Source organism: Eurosta solidaginis, chromosome 5, assembly GCF_040869045.1.
Source record: "Eurosta solidaginis isolate ZX-2024a chromosome 5, ASM4086904v1, whole genome shotgun sequence".
In the NCBI taxonomy this organism is placed as follows: Eukaryota; Metazoa; Arthropoda; class Insecta; order Diptera; family Tephritidae; genus Eurosta; species Eurosta solidaginis.
Window position 1 is genome coordinate 228,608,286 of NC_090323.1, and position 17,313 is coordinate 228,625,598.

Here is a 17,313-nt window from a genome sequence, read left to right on the forward strand (position 1 = left end):
GGACGCGTTTCATTCATAGAAAAAGCGATTTGACAGAAGGTAACCGATACGGGTAACCGATAGACCAGTTACCCGTATTGTTGTTGTTGCATATGTTTTGGTTAGCGATAACGAAAACATAACTGATGAAGTAACTTAAAAATGTAAATAACATCGAGCGAGAAGGAATGTCGAAAACACAATAGGTAAGAGCGAGAAAGAGAGTCACACGTACACTATTTTGAGAGAGCACATGCGTTACCTTTTTCACGACAGCAATGTAAAAGTCATTAAGACGATAATTGGTGAACAAGTTATTGATGACAATTAAGTAATCGATTAGGGAACGGGTACCTGTCTTGTAGGGAAGTTCTTAAGGCATGCCCAATTGGAAATGCAAAATTAAGTTTAATAAATAAAATTTTTCAAAATACAAGTGATGCATTCTCCAATAGTATTATGGATGATCACATAGCCATCGAAAATTTATTTAGCAATGACATCTTTAGTAATCACCGGACACAGCTTTGTAAGGAAGTATTAAGTTTTTATTTGGATATTCGTTTGTTTTTTGAAACAAAAAAATGTACAAAATTGACATTATTTCAACACCAATAGCAGCCAGCCCAGTACTCATATTTTGTTTACTTCATCAAAAATTTAATTCATTAAGAACCTTAAAATAAGTAAAATTTTGAAAACTTTAAACTTTAAAACACTTTAAATTATTAAAAAAAAAAGAAATATTAAATAAATTATAAAATTAAAAATTGCTTGAAATAAATGTTTTCATACATTTAAAACGATACGGGCAATCCCCGGTTAACTCATATAAGTAGACAACATTTGGTTAATTCGTTGTAGTTCTACAAATAGAACAAAAACAACAACAAATACAAAGTTTCTCTGAAAACCGCCTTACAAACAGGCATAACTTCAACACATAACTACATACGAATTATGTAGTGTGTGGAAGATAATATATGCGAAAAGAAGGCAATTGGGAAAAACTTTACAACAACTAAGGCATGACGTAGCTGAATGCGTTTATAACCATTTCAACTATCGTAGGAGTGCGGGTTCGACTCCCACTCCCGGGAGAAAGGCTTTGAAGATATTTACAAGGTATAATCGAAACAGCTGTCGCCTTGTCCGTCCTAATGTCACGTTGTTTAAATTTTTCCCAAATTATTAAATATATTTTAAAAAACGTTTAAAGAAATGCTTGTTGGGATGTATGTATAAGTATATTTTTGTACATGTATATTTAAATTTTTTTTTATTTCAAAAATATGAATTCTTCGCCTTTTTTTTTACTATTTTTGTAAATAATGTACTTTGTATGGCTGCAGTCCATGTTTAAATAATAAATACATCAAGCCTTGTATTGTATTTGTTGGCCTTTTCATTGTTTAATCGACTAAACTGAGATTTTATAAGTAACCCCTTAGTACTTTTTTTACACACGCTACTACAATTCACTAACACATTAGGAAGATAGGAAGGTATTGATATAGAAGTATTATATATATGGGTTAGGGCAAAAAACGCTGGTTGTTTGCGTGTGCTAAAAAAACCCAGTGCGTTTTTATTAGGTTGGCATGTGACAGCTGCTTTTACAATGGTAATGCCATAAAGGCCAGAACCATGCACAGCAGCATCCCGTTGTGTTCCGTTATATATGTATATAAAATTAATTTGTTTGTTTTTTAATACACATATGACACTATTTTATTTTCGTGTATTTTTTCTTGTATTTTATCTTAAATTTTTTGTCGCACTCCCTCCTAATACGGCTTCAGCACTGGTGTAAGTGTGTAAAAAAACTAACGAAATACAAGGAAAATACAATATAGTTCATTAAAAACAAACGAGCCAGTTTGTATTTCGATAGGTTTTTTTGACTTTCGGCCGCTTTTTCATTATTTTTTTCTGACACATGAAAATTTTGTTTTTACTTTGAAAATTTAGTGCATAAAAACACAATTAAAATCAACTTTCTTTTGAAAAAAGTGAACCATTAGAGACCGAAATAATTTCGCGTGTTATTTGCATTGTTTTTATTGTTAAAAGTGTTAATGTAAAAATAAAATGTAAAACATAAACAAAAACATGTTAAACTCACTAACTTTTGGGAAATAGTGGTCTCGCTTTTTCATGATAGAAATTGTTGTTGTGTTTTGAAGCTCCGATAAAGTTTCGTCAGTTTTTTTATCTTGGAATCCAAGCAAAAATAAAGTAGTGTCATATATGCTTAAATGGCACCACGCCAGTATTTAAATCTTATTTAGAGAATTTTCTTTTATGTATGTAAATATGTTGTATCAATGGAGCTTGTCGCCATGTTTTTTCATGTCCCGTTACGATCCGTTATATATAAAGCGAGTTGGTTTTTTTTGTTAAAACTTTCAAAAATTTTTGATTACTGTTAGGAGTGCAATAACAACACCCTAATTCCAGGTCAGGAAGGTATCGCAACTCCTAACTCCCCCAAAACGCCCGAGGGATGCACAGAAGCCAACCTTGAGACCTATTTTAATTTTCCACCCAACGCGAAAATTTTCCGTTGATTCGAGGATGATACCCCAAGTCCACCCACTCACGCGAAAAGACAAGAGCGGAATTGAGCCCATCTATATGAAAAATTTCATTGTGGCTCGGCCTTTATGCCCTTTGGTTATCGCTATAACCCGTGACAGTGACGTAACGTTGATAGTGCTATCGATACTTTGTCATCTCTAATAAATATTTACAATTGTACAGTGACCAAAATGATGCATATAACATTTGAACAATAAACAAGAAACGTGGAACAAATGTGATGTTTGTCAGCTTGGTACTTATTCGTTCCTATGGACGGAAGCTAGTGTCGCCGGCTTCTGGGTTACTTTTGCAAGTGATCCCAACAAGTACAGTGCCACAACTTGGCAGGTCTCACAGATTCGCACTTATCCTATGTCGTGAATACCAACAAAGGCGTAGTGAAAGCTCCACTGATGCAACTATTGGCCGAAGCATGTGGAATAAGCTTTTCGGAAAGTATTTGTTAACTACAAATATTCTGAGTTCCGGTATTTTAATGGTAATCGGGGATTTGGTTGCACAAGAAATTGAATTTCGGCGCCATAATAGCGACTTGGATGATCAGTTTGACATTAAACGTGAACGTTATGACATGAAACGCATAGGGCGCATGTTTGTAGTTGGAGCGCTTCAAGGACCTCTTCATCATTATGTGTACAAATGGATGGATCATGTGATGCCCGTGCCGAATGTGAAGAACACATTGCGCAAAATTTTAATTGATCAAATTTTTATGTCACCTGCATGTATTTTAATATTTTTCTACCCAGCTTGCTATTTAGAAAAAAGATCAATACAAGAAACTAATACGGAATTATGTGATAAATTTCCAATTATTTATTTAATGGATTGGACGGTTTGGCCAGCTGCGCAGTTCCTTAATTTTAGATATTTAGATACCAAATATAGAGTAATATTTGTAAATGGATGTACAGCACTGTATAATATATTCCTCTCTTATATCAAACATGACTATTAAAATCCTGTATAAATTCTTTCATCTATTGTTATTTATATGTGTAGTAAGTTAATAAATATTGTAACGAATATTAGCAGCACTAAGGGATACTATCATCTCTAAGCCGATGCTAAGCAGTGACTTGATGCACATCAATAATTCAACCATTATGTCTACACATATGTACGTACACGCAGCGGAGAAGCAACGCACAAACTATGCAGATATCTTATCTGAGATGCTCCCAAAAGAATGCGATTATAATTGTGGAAGTGTCTCTCACAAATACACACGCACGCGGGTGGTGCCACTTTCCTAGATGTTCTGGTCTCCGCGACGGCAACCCCTCGACGGGTTTCATCGCGCCATGTTGCCAGGTCGCAAACCCAAATCATCCGGGTACCCCAATGCTTGCCCAAGGGCGCCCAACCCCAAGGCCACAACAGCAATTGCGTCCTGGCCTTCCACAACCTAGGCGCAGTCACCCCTCACTTACCCCTAGAGTGCCGGCGTCACCCCTCATGCACTTCAGAATTCTGCAGTTCAACTGTAATGGACTAACTGGCAAGATTACGGAGATAGTTGATTTCATGAAGCGGCACAACATCCGCATTGCTGCGATTCAAGAGACTAAACTCACAGCAAGATCTGCATTGCAGACCTGCTCTGGTTATAATGTCCACAGGAAAGACCGCGAGAGCGGAAATGGAGGCGGCCTCGCGTTTATTATACACCACTCTGTGCAATATCATATATTTGATCCTGGCATCGACCGCAGTGACAATTTCTTAGAACGTCACGGCCTATCTGTCCGGTCAGGCGATGCAAATCTAGAAATCATCAACATCTACATCCCTCCTGTCACCTGTTGCCCCAGTGGATACCGCCCTAATATCGATGCCTTACTCACTGGCAACAATCGCATTATCTTAGGCGATTTCAATGCCCATCACGACCTATGGCATTCAAACTTGCGGGCGGACAGTAGGGGTGAGATGTTGGCGGATCAAATAGACGAAACGACGTTCTGCACAATAAACGGAGACGCCCCCACACGTATGGTAGGAAGCTGTCATAGCTCGCCAGATATCTCAATCGTGAGCGCAGAACTCGTAAACTGCGTCAACTGGCAGCCGATGGTAACATTGGCATCCGACCACCTGCCCATACTTATTTCGTTCGAGCGTACTGCCGACTTCATCGTCACCGAAAAACGCACTTTCATAAACTTCAAAAAAGGAAAGTGGGAAGAATATAAATCTGCAACAGGCAGCAGCTTTGCTGCCCTCCCTATCCCGACTGATGCCCGCCAAGGGGAGCGTGCCTTCCGTAAGGTCATTGAATCCGCCTCGGCACATTTCATTCCCTCCGGGAGAATTCCCGAAATCCGGCCCCACTTCCCGGCGGAGGCCGCGAGCTTAGCGAGGGAACGCGACCTTATAAGACAGCTTGATCCAGGCGACCCCCAAATAAGGGATATAAACCAACGCATCAGATTGCTTGTGGACGAACACAAGCGGGCGAAATGGGAAGAGCACCTAAGAGGTTGTAACCTCTCTACCGGTGTAGGTAAACTTTGGTCCACCGTAAAGTCCCTATGGAATCCGACTAAGCACAAAGACAAAGTTTCCATCGCCTTTGGCGATAAGGTGCTGTCGGATGCGAAAAAATGCGCGAGCGCTTTCTGCCGACAATATATAATGCATCCTACGGTCGACAAAGATAGACGGAGAGCCAATAGACACGCACATAAACACAAACTCAGCGCGTCACCAATTACCATCACCGCTAGAGAGGTTGAGGACGCCATTGGTCGCGCTAAACCATCCAAAGCAGTGGGCCCAGACGGCATAGCCATGCCGATGCTTAAAAACCTAGGGAAAGAGGGTTTCAAATACTTAGCGCATGTCTTCAACCTGTCTCTTTCCACCTTTGTCATACCCGAGAAATGGAAAATGGCCAAGGTGGTCCCGCTAATAAAGCCTGGGAAACCAGCTAACGTAGGTGAGTCATATCGTCCGATATCTCTCCTATCGCCAGTGGCAAAGACGCTTGAAGCCATTTTGCTCCCTAATTTCCAAGCACATTTGCAGCTAGCCCCTCATCAGCATGGCTTCAGAAAACTCCATAGCACTACCTCCGCGCTAAATGTCATTATCACCCAGATAAATTGCGGTTTGAATCAATATCCCCACCATAGAACAGTACTCGTAGCGTTAGACCTATCAAAAGCTTTTGATACGGTCAACCATGGCTCGTTACTGCAAGACCTGGAAGGGTCTACCCTTCCCCCATGTCTTAAAAGGTGGACCGCAAATTATCTGGGTGGTCGGCAGGCATCGGTGCAATTCAGAAACGAAACATCAAAACAAAGGAGAATTAAACAAGGGGTGCCACAGGGTGGTGTCCTATCCCCGCTTTTGTTTAATTTCTACATATCTAAGCTACCTTAATCACCGGAAGGAGTCACAATCGTTTCCTACGCCGATGACTGCACAATAATGGCCACAGGCCCAGGCCCAAAGATCGATGAGCTATGCAATAAAATAAACGGCTATCTCCCTGATCTCTCCAGTTTTTTCGCCTCGCGAAACCTGGCATTGTCACCGACTAAATCTTCCGCGACCTTATTTACAACTTGGACGCACCAAATGTCGACCATATTGAACATCCACGTCGATGGCACTACGCTACCGACTGTCCTACACCCCAAAATCTTGGGTGTGACGTTTGATCAGGATCTACATTTTGGTGCGCACGCAACCGCAATTGTTCCAAGAATTCAGAGCCGTAATAAAATCCTCAAATCCCTTGCTGGCAGTACCTGGGGAAAAGATAAAGAGACGCTCTTGACCACATATAAAGCAATTAGCCAGCCGATTACGTGCTACGCGTCACCCATATGGTCGCCAAGCCTAAAAACCACCCACTGGAAGAAACTACAGGCCTGCCAAAATACTGCTCTCAGAATTGCCACGGGCTGTCTTCTTATGTCCCCAGAACACCATCTGCATAATGAGGCGAGAATACTCCCCATCAGGGAGAGAAATGAGATACTGACCAAACAGTTTCTGTTGAATACCCAGAAACCTGGGCATCCCAACAGACATCTGATTGACGAACCAGCACCGCCTAGGGGCCTAAGGAGTCATCTCCGTAAGCATTTTGAGGAAATACGGCACCTGAGAACCCAGCCGTATGAAGCGGAAAAACACAAGCAGGTCCTTGGTGAACTCCATAGACAGGCGTCGGACCTTTATGTCGGGAATTGCCCGGTGAATCCAGTACTTGAAGAAAAATATCCACAACTCGCAGAAGAGAACGCATACTCCCCAGGGAAACGCGTGTCACTCTTGCTCAACTTCGTTCTGGATACTGTAACAGGTTAAACTCTTACCTATCCAGAATCAACCCCGACATACAAAATGTATGCCCTGCCTGCAATGTGTCCCCACATGACACCAACCATTTCTTTAATTGTAATGTGGAACCAACGCCTCTAACACCCCTTTCCTTATGGTCCACCCCTGTTGAAACGGCAAGTTTCCTTGGACTCCCGTTAGAGGATATTGATGACAATTTGTGATCGGTCGCGGCTATTAGGTGGGGCGAGCATTGCTACAACAACAACAACAACAACACGCGCATATTATTATTATTAGCTTCTTTATTTAGCCGTAGCTATTTAAAACTTTCAGGTACAGTTTAGTAATACAAAATCGGTAATCTTAGCAATAGCTAATTGGCTCATTGTGAGCTATAATGTTCTCTAATATGATATATTATCAGTCTTTTGAATACATTAATATTTCTTTCGTTTTTTATATTGCTTGGCAATTCATTAAAAAGTTTTAGGCCTTTATACATTAAAACATTTTGTGCCTTATTGGATTTATAAAATTTAATTCTAAAATCATTCTTGTTCCTTAAGCCGTAGGGTTGCACATCTCCTACATATGCTATTTGGCTCGTTAAGTACTTTGGTAGTAGGTGATAATTCATTTTAAACACAAAAAGAAGTACGTTCATAATTGTTCTTTGATTGATATTTAACCATTTCAGAGTTTCTAACATATATGTGATTGGTGTCAGCCTATTACATAATAGTATGCACCGCATCCCTTTGTTTTGTAGTTTTTGCAGCCTGTTTTTCATCTGTGTGGATCCCAGGAATAAAATGGTCGAACAGTATTCAAAAGGTGGCTTGATCATTACATTAAATATCTTTACTGCGCTGTTGATAGGTATATTTTTGCGAATTCTTCGGAAAAATCCAATTTTTTTCGAGATTTTGCTGCAGATATAATCTATATGCTTATCGAAATTTAATTTTTTGTCGATGACAATGCCTAGATATTTAATTTCGTCAACTTTATTTTATTATTTCATCATTAACTATAATATTATCTTCCGATTCGCCGTTGATTACTATTGCTTTCGTTTTTTTAACGTTGAGTTTTAGCTTGTTCATACTAATATAGTTATAGATAAATTTTAAGTTATAGTTCAACCTAGCAATACACCCCTGTATTATCTGCAAATTGACAGATTTCAACTCCTTGTAGTATATTTTCCATATCATTAATATATATTAGGAACAGAAGAGTACCAAGCACTGCACCTTGTGGTACGCCTAGTGTTATTTGTGCAGGCTCTGAGATGTCTTCTGCGACTTTCGTGCGTTGCCATCTGTTACTCAAGTAGCTTTCTAACCACTGATTTTCAACTCCATCAATTCCATACCTTCTCATTTTCTCTACCAAAATACACCTGTCAATTGTTTCGAATGCTCGCTTGAAGTCCAGAAATACAGCAGCTATGCATTTTCCCTCATTCATTTTTGATTTCCAGTTAGAAATTACTAAATTTAACGCTGTCTCACAGCTATGTCGCTGCCGGAATCCTGATTGGTTTTCGGATATCAGTTGATTCTTCTCCATATAGGCTTCCAATTGCTTGTGTACCACTTTCTCAAGTACTTTACTCTCGGTCATTAACATATTAATTGGTCGAAACTCTTCTGGATTCACCGCGTTTTTTACTTTTGCCACTGGTACCACCATGGACATTTTCCAGTTGCTGGGAAATTCACCACTCTTTAGAGAATTATTAATAATTTTCAGGAGGGTTGGTCCTATTATTTCGAAGGCGCACAGTATAATTTTTGTCGAGACGCGGTTGTAATCTTTTTTATTGTTCATTACTTTAATAACGCTAAAGAGATCGTTTAAGTCCAATGTTTTAATTTTAAATTGCGTTCCACATGGCTTAACATATTTAGTATATGACACTTGGGGAATATCTCTGTTGAGCTCTTCAACACTTTCAATAAAAAATGTATTAAGCTCATTAGCTATTTCCACTTTATTTTTTAGTTCATGGCCTTTCACAATTATTTTGCCTATTTCAGTTCTTTTTTCGTTTAATACGAGTTGCTTTATTGTTCTCCACATTGCTTTTTGGTCTTTTGAAGTATCAATTTTATTAGATATATATTTGTTTCGCGCACTTTGGAGCTCCTTAGTATAGTAGTTTCTATAATCTTTATAATTTTGCCAATCCGCAAACGAATTGCTCCACCTGGCTAACTTGTATAATTGTATTTTAGTATGCTTCATTTTGCGTAGATTGTTCCCAAACCACCCATCAAACTTTTTCTTTTTTGTAACCATTTTAGTAGTGATCATTTTATCAATGGACTCTTTTAGTTTATTATTTAAAATACTAGCCATGTCGCTTAGACATCTATTGCTCCTCATAATATTTTCAAAATTTGTATCTTGCAGTTGTCTTATCAAAAGATCCTTATCAAATTTGAATTTTTGAACAGTAATTTTTATTTTATCACGGTTAATTTGCCGGTTTTTTAGATTTATCTCAATTGATTCGTGGTCACTTATTTTATAGTTCATGTTCACCTTAGCTTCAACATCAGGCATATTAGTCACTACATAATCAATCAATGTTGCGCTAGTATTCGTAACTCTTGTTGGTTCTGAAACAACTTGCGTAAACGCATTGTCTGAGACTGCTTGAAAAATTTGCTGCTTGTATGCGCTGTTTACTAGCCAATCTATATTAAAATCAGCCATTATTAGCGTTTCACTAGCTTTTTTATGGCGTTTACGATTACCTCTCCTTCCAGCATTTCACTCAGACCACTTATTAAAATTTTTGGTTTTCTCATATTTGGTAATTGGATATCATATTTTTCGCTCACTTTTTCTTTAACATCGTTAACTAATATCTTTCTTGCTTCATCGCTTTTGCGTCGTATTGCCACTGCTCCGTTTTGTCTATTAGGTATTCCGCTCACACCTACACTCAATTTTGATGGCTGCATTATTGTTTTTACTTCTTTCTTCGTTACTTCACTTTCTTGATTTGCTTTTGGCTTCAATATGACAGGTGCCTTTCTCGCCACTCCACCTTTTAATTTGTCTGCGTAAGTCGCTCTTACTTCGACCCGGCTCTCTTTATTTTGGTCTGTGATTATCTTTTTAATTTGCTTTACAGTTTCATTCACTTTACTTATTTTTTCCTCCACGATACTTTCACATTTTTTTCATTATCTTTAATTAAACTTATCAACTCTTTGTAATTATTATGCGCACCATTAATGTAATCAATGCATGCATCACATAAAAATTTTAAGTTTGAATGCTTTAACAAGGCATCCGTCTCATACTTGGAAAAACCAATACATTTAATGTGAAATACGCCTCCACATACACCATTGCACGGAACAGTAGCCTCCCGCGACCCACATTTACACTTTCCGCACCTCAAATCCATGTCAGTGCCTCACTTATAATTGTCAAATCACAAAATGAGAAGCTATACACGGGCATCTGTAGTTATAATTGTATAGCAGTAACTAAGTAAATTCTGTAAGCGCCTAGAAGATGCAACGAGGAAATCAAAAGGTTAAAAGGCAGCAACAGTAGAGGCGCTACAGTCAGTTTCGATTAAGCACGTTATCTGTCGAGCAATAGAAGTGTTATTTTGAAAGTACTTGAATAAAGGCCATTTTGCATTATTAAATATTGGAGTTATTTATTCAACAGTTTAGTGATTCGAACTTAGCAGAAGGTTGCAAATAAGAGGATTTGCAGTAAATTCGTTACAATTGGTGTCAGAACAGGAATTGTTGAATAAATTCCGAAGACATCGAATACAACTTGGGCATGGCAAAGTTGAGTGAATTGACGATCCAGCAACTGAAGGAGGAGTTGGAAGTCCGTGGATTGGCTACTTTTGGCGATAAATCCCAGCTACAAAGACGACTAAGTGTAGCTATGGTATTTGAAGGAATCAATTCTGAGGAGTATGTCTTTCATTATGATAGCGACAAAACAACAACAAAAATGGAAGAAAAAAACGAAACACCGCAGACAGTGACGAGCACAATATCTGCACAAACATCGACAATGGCATCTCAGCTGGAGTCACAGGAGGACGTATTTCAGAAATGGCGTCGCAAAGGTCATCTCAATTGGAAGAACAGAAGGCATATATGTCATCTCAACTGGAAGCGCAAGACGCACGTATATCTGGAATGTCGACTAAAATTTCGGAACAGGTATCATCGCAGCTCTTTGCGAAACTGGAAGAGCAGGATGCAAAAATTTTACAACTCGAGGACAAAATTGATGCCGAGATAGAAGCGTTGAAAGGTCTTATGCAACAGTTACACCTAAATCGCCCAGCTGTTCCACCGAACAATCCGAAGGTAAAAACTCCATCTTTTGACGGCTCTGTTCCTGTCGAGGTATTCAAGCTTCAATTTGAGAAGACGTCAGCAGTGAAAAACTGGAATGCTGAAGATAAAGTTGCTGCACTGTTCGTGGCATTGAAAGGGCCTGCAGCTGAAATCTTACAGACAATTCCAGAGTACGAACGGAACAACTATGAAATATTTATGGGCGCTCTAGAGAGACGTTACGGAAGCGAGCATAGGAAACAGATATATCAAATTGAGTTGCAAAATCGTTACCAAAAGGCGAATGAGACTTTGCAGGAGTTTGCGTTGGATGTTGAAAGATTGGCTCATCTCGCAAATGCAGACGCACCCGTGGAATACACCGAGAGGGTTAAAATTCAGAGCTTTATAAATGGAATACGGGATGCCGAAACGAAACGAGCTACATATGCGAACCCAAAGCCAACATTCGCAGAAACGGTCTCACAAGCTCTGATTCAGGAAACAGCGTCGCTTCTGTGTAAGCCAGTTTTCAAAGCTCATCGCGTGGAAGTGGAAAGGCCAGATTGGGTAGACACAAGTTTGGAAGCACTGAAGGGTTACAAAAAAAAAAAAAATTCTGGAGTTATGAAGTGTTTCAAGTGCGGTAACCCGTCACATTGCACGTCATTGCAGCACCGGTCATGGTAGTTCCAACTTGGCTGGTCGTAAACGCACAGCTGGAGGAGATAAGCAAGAGCGAGTCAAATGTAAAGATCGAGAACTTGCCCCAGCTATTGAATGTCGTGTGATACCTATCTCGCAAGTGGAAGGAAATCGAGCAGTCTTACCGTCAAAGGAAATGTGAATCGCAAAGAACGTGTACTGACTGTCGATACGGGTGCATCTCATTCCTTGATCCGATCTTTTGGTTATCAGGAGAGTAAAGCCATTACCTGGAGCAAGATTGCGTACGACTACTGGCGAGTGTAACCAAGTCCAGGAGAATTGGTATGTCAAGTCTTAATTGGGGAGGTCATGGTTCTACACAAATTCGTTGTTGCGGAGATTATTGATGAAGTCATATTGGGAGTGGACTTCTTAGTTGACCATGACATCAGGATCGACATGCACAGAAGGATTATGCGTTATAAGAACCAGGATATACCACTTAACTTCAGTTTGGCGAAATAATAAAAAAAAAAAATAAATATAAGGCGCGATAACCTCCGAAGAGATCTAAGGCCGAGCTTCTCTTCCAATTTGCGTCGTGCTCCTCTTGATTTTCCCTACAAATTGGCCGGACGGGACCTACATGATTTTATGCCGACTCCGAACGGCATCTGCAAGGCAGATGAGTTTTCACTGAGAGCTTTTCATGGCAGAAATACACCCGGAGCGCTTGCCAAACACTGCCGAGGGGCGACACCGCTTAGAAAAATTTTCTTCTAATTGAAAAACCTTATTTCTAAAATTTTTGATGTTGCTTTGCCCGGGGTTTGAACCCAGGGCATCCGGTGTGGTAGGCGGAGCACGCTACCATCACACCACGGTTTGGCGAAATGGTTCAGTAGTAATCGAGCACTGGTGGAGAAGACTCGACAAAGACCACGAAAGTCAAAGGCAAAGGTTGATGGATCGAATGGTCCAAATAAAGTGAAATCAAAAGTACCTGCGAGAGAAATACTGGCATTGACAAAAACAAATGGACGCACAAAAACGAAGGAACGAATTTTCCAGAAAGAATGCAAGGGTGGTTTCAAGCCAACGCGAACTACTGTTGTGAAACGTCAAGACGATACTGATAATGCAAAGTCAATCCGACAAGATCGAGCTCTGCGAAGTAGTTCTTCATTGGCCAAACAACAGAGTGTGAGGGAACGGTCCAGGGTAATGAGTAGTAAGATGAAACACAGGTACGACAAGGAAAATAATTCGGAAGGTTTCCGGGAGGGAGATTTGGTACTGCTATACAACCCTCACCGGCGGAAAGGTGTTCCATCCGAATTTTGGTGCAGTTGGGAAGGCCCGTACATAGTTGTGAAGAGGATCAGTGATGTCATCTACCGCATGCAAACAATTGGCAAACCATGAAATAGAAGGGTGGTTCATTTGTAGAGGCAGCGTTTATATCGAGAGATTTGTCTGATCGGGACGATCAGACTTAAGTGGAGGACAGTGTTATGAATATTAGCAGCACTAAGGGATACTATCATTTCTAAGCCGATGCTATGCTGTGACTTGATGCACATCAATAATCCAATCATTATGTCTACACATACATATGTACGTACACGCAGCGGAGAAGCAACGCACAAACACATGCAGACATCTTATCTGAGATGCTCCCAAAAGAATGCAATTATAATTGTGGAGGTGTCGCTCACAAATACATGCGAATATGAGAAGCTATACACGTGCATCTGTAGTTATAATTTTATAGCAGTAACTAAGTAAATTCTGGAAGCGCCTAGAAGATGCAACGAGGAAATCAAAGAGTATAAAAGGCAGCAACAGTAGAGGCGCTATAGTCAGTTTCGATAAGCACGCTATCTGTCGAGCAATAGAAGTGTTATTTTGAAAGTACTTGAATAAAGGCCATTTTGCATTATTAAATATTGGAGTTATTTATTCAACAGTTTAGTGATTCGAACTTAGCAGAAGGTTGCAAATAAGAGGATTTGCAGTAAATTCGTTATAATATGTTAAATAAGCAATTACCTATAAAGCATAATCAATTTTATGTTGATAACTAACAAAAACTCTCCAGTTGAATTAAATTGTATGCATAGGCGAGGCATGCATACTGTATTCATGAAAATTATGTAAATTTCACTTCTTTTTGAATTAAAAACATATTTATTTATTCAAAATATATGTGTGCTGCATTAACGAAAAAGTACGAATAGTTTGTGATTAGTCAATTGGAAAAAAGATTTATGGATGGATGAAATAAAAGAAATCGAATTTTTTTATCTCAGCTATGTATATAATTGTGAGTTCTTAAATTTTTCTTTATCGTCTAGAAAAAAGTTATATCTATAAAATGAATGTATCTACATGCAAGTATTCCATCCTCGAATAGCATGACCAGTAGATGACATGATTATCATTGAACTTGTGTGAGAACAATTTTCATAATGTTGTTGTTGTAGCGATAAGGACACTCCCCTAAGGCCTTTGGGAGTGTTATCGAGTTGATGGTCCTTTGCCGGATGCAGATCCGGTACGTTCCGGTACCAAGCCCGGCCATCTCGGGAACGATTTGTTATGACCCCATGCGACCTTCTAGGGCATCCCTCCGTCCCACCCCCTAGGTCCATGAGGAGTTCGGGGTCGCCACAGCGCCGGCTGTTAATGAAACAAGATTCGCCACGGATGTTGTTGTTGTAGCACTGCTTCGCCCCATCCAATAGGCGCGACCGATCACAAATTGTCATCAATATCCTCTAACGGGAGTCCAAGGAAACTTGCTGTTTCAACCGGGGTGGACCATAATGAGAGGGGTTTTAGAGGCGTTGGTTCCACATTACAATTAAAGAGATGGTCGTTGTCATGTGGGGACACATTGCAAGCGGGGCATACATTCTGTATGTCGGGGTTGATTCTGGATAGGTAAGAGTTTAACCTATTACAGTATCCAGATCGAAATTGAGCTAGAGTGACTCGTGTTTCCCTAGGGAGTGTGCGTCCCTTTTCTGCAAGTTTTGGGTATTGTTCTTTGTTCTTTCAGTGTAACCCCATTTAATTGGTCAGGAGGCGTGGTAGCGCCTGGTGGTCGGGACTGCTACTGTTCGCACTTCAGGAATTGTAGCTCTTAAAAATAGCCGATAAAACTGGGGCGCCCTGTGCCACGAGAGTCATGAGTAAGTCGCCCTTGTGCGTGACCGCCAAGGAGCCACAAATGATTTAAAGAAATTGTGTTCGCGACGATTATTAGGATTTAACTCTAGGTGAAACTACGCTTTGCACGAGATACAGACAAAAGTTTGACTATTTTATGTAGCTCTATTTCTTTTCAACAGACGCAGCAGTACCAATTCCAAAGACCGGGGTTAGGTTCAAAGCCTCTCTGGAATAAGCGAATGATGGATAGTCCCTCCGCAAGGAGCTACTCCTGAACATTTGTGAACGGTCTGGGAGATCTTGAGGCAAAAACCCGGATCTTTCCGAAATGGCCAACACGTCGATTTCCTTAAACACATACAAACAAAAACTTTCCTAAAATTTTTTTTTTAAATAGAAAAATCAAGCTTTTTTAAAGTAAGAACACCGGCGTGCCGCCCCCGCCGGTATATAATAGAACCTACGCCGCCTCCGCCGATAAAGTGATCGACGTAAACCTCTACTTCACAGAACGGAAAGACGCTGTATGGTGCATGGCCCAAACAAAGATTTTTTTTTGTAAATTTTAAAAAGCAGAGAAAATCTAATTTGTTTTCTCTACTCTATTATCTTGCAAGAACAAATATACTGTAACGAATTTAGGGAAATCCTGGTTATTATGCACCTTCTGCTAACGTTCGAATAGCTGAACTGTCGAATAAATATCTCCAATATTCAGTATTGCAAACTGGTCTTTATTTATATTACTAAGGGAGTACTTCACAATTATACTTCACTCCACAACTAATAGCGTGTTTAAATCAAACTTATTACTGATTCCTCAGCTTGCGTTGCTTTCTCGGTTTTCTCGTTCACCCATTTCTCCTAAGGTCTAGGCATTTCGCGAAAATGTGTTCGAGAAAAATTGTATCTCATGCTTGGTTAAAAGCTATATAAATATATATTTGTAGTTTATGCTTTTCTTATAGCCATATGCGTGTGTATGTGTGCGTAACTACTTCGGCTGAAGACTACATGTGTGTGTGAGATATCTCTTCGTTGCATTGTACATAAGTGTTGCCGTTTTTGTTGTTGTGATTATTTACTAACAGCATAGTGATGCTAACATTCTCCACAATACATCGCAGTCTTATATATGGGGCACGAATGAATTCGAATTTTTGGATTGCCTGACTTCCCAGTGGTGTTCCCCTATTAACCCAGCTTTAGAAAAATCATTGGCGACAGAAATGGCAACCTGCTCACCTTTGTCAAAAGATTTTCTAACATCAGTATGAATCTTTTTTGCCAGTTTCACTTCCTAAAATATGCTAAAAATATCCTATCGAATAAGTTACTACCGCGATACAAAAATAATATCTTCCTCGATGCTTTTCGTTTGGGATTCAAGTTGGTTGACAAGCGCAATTCAGAGCTTCCGCAACCCAGTTCTCAACCTCATCTACGCGAGGCCAATCCTTTTACAAATATGAATTTATCATACACATATTTAGCAGGCGAGGTTCTGGCGACCACAAGCTTCTCATGGCACTAGGGAGTTGGGGGGCGAGATGGCGTAGAAGGTTCAATGTGGTCACATTAAATCGGTCTTGAGATGTCGGGCTGGTACCTAAATGGTGCTTGTTACCAGAACGTATCGGATATATATCTGGCAAAGGACCGCTAACATCGATAACACTCCCCAAAACTTTCGGGGAGTGTCTTTATCGCCACAACAACAACATACTTTTCGTCTTATCGCTTTAGTTACTTCTATTCCGATTGAAAGTTTCAAAATACTTTATCGCTTTCGTATCTAAATGTCGTTTCGTATTGGGTGAACAACTCTTCCCGAAGGCTAATAAGAATTCGGAACAAAGGTAGAACACAAAAGGAGATCTATAGAGACTGTTTATCTGGCTTAGTAAATGTTACGTCTGGTGTGCTGCAAGGTAGATAACCATCTCGACCCTATTTCGTTTGTGTTGTTGAATGGCCTCTCCGGCCATGAATTGTTCGGAAATGTCGTATCGAATAAGTTTCTTGCGCAATAGAAAGTGCTGGCAGGGTAATGGCGTTTTCTTTCCTGAAAAAAATTTTAACGCCTGCTGCATTCTTAAATTTTACCCTTTGAACCAGGCCATCTAGCGCTCTGTAAAATAACTGAATTTGTAGGCCCTTTCCTCATTCAGAGGAATATATATTGTGAAAGGGACACACAAGTTTACGAGAGAGCAGGGAAGAACCAGCAGGGTGACATTATTTTTAGAAAAGAAAACGCCACATC

The 17,313-nt window shown here is 39.8% G+C and overlaps 1 protein-coding gene across 1 annotated transcript; it reads left to right on the forward strand.

The window, feature by feature from the left end:
* The first annotated feature begins 2,705 nt into the window (after positions 1-2,705).
* LOC137233754 (mpv17-like protein 2) lies at positions 2,706-3,557 on the forward strand. Its single transcript, XM_067757084.1, has one exon. It carries the CDS (start codon positions 2,801-2,803, stop codon positions 3,539-3,541), a length of 741 nt encoding a protein of 246 aa, XP_067613185.1. The 5' UTR covers positions 2,706-2,800; the 3' UTR covers positions 3,542-3,557.
* The last annotated feature ends 13,756 nt before the right edge of the window (positions 3,558-17,313 follow it).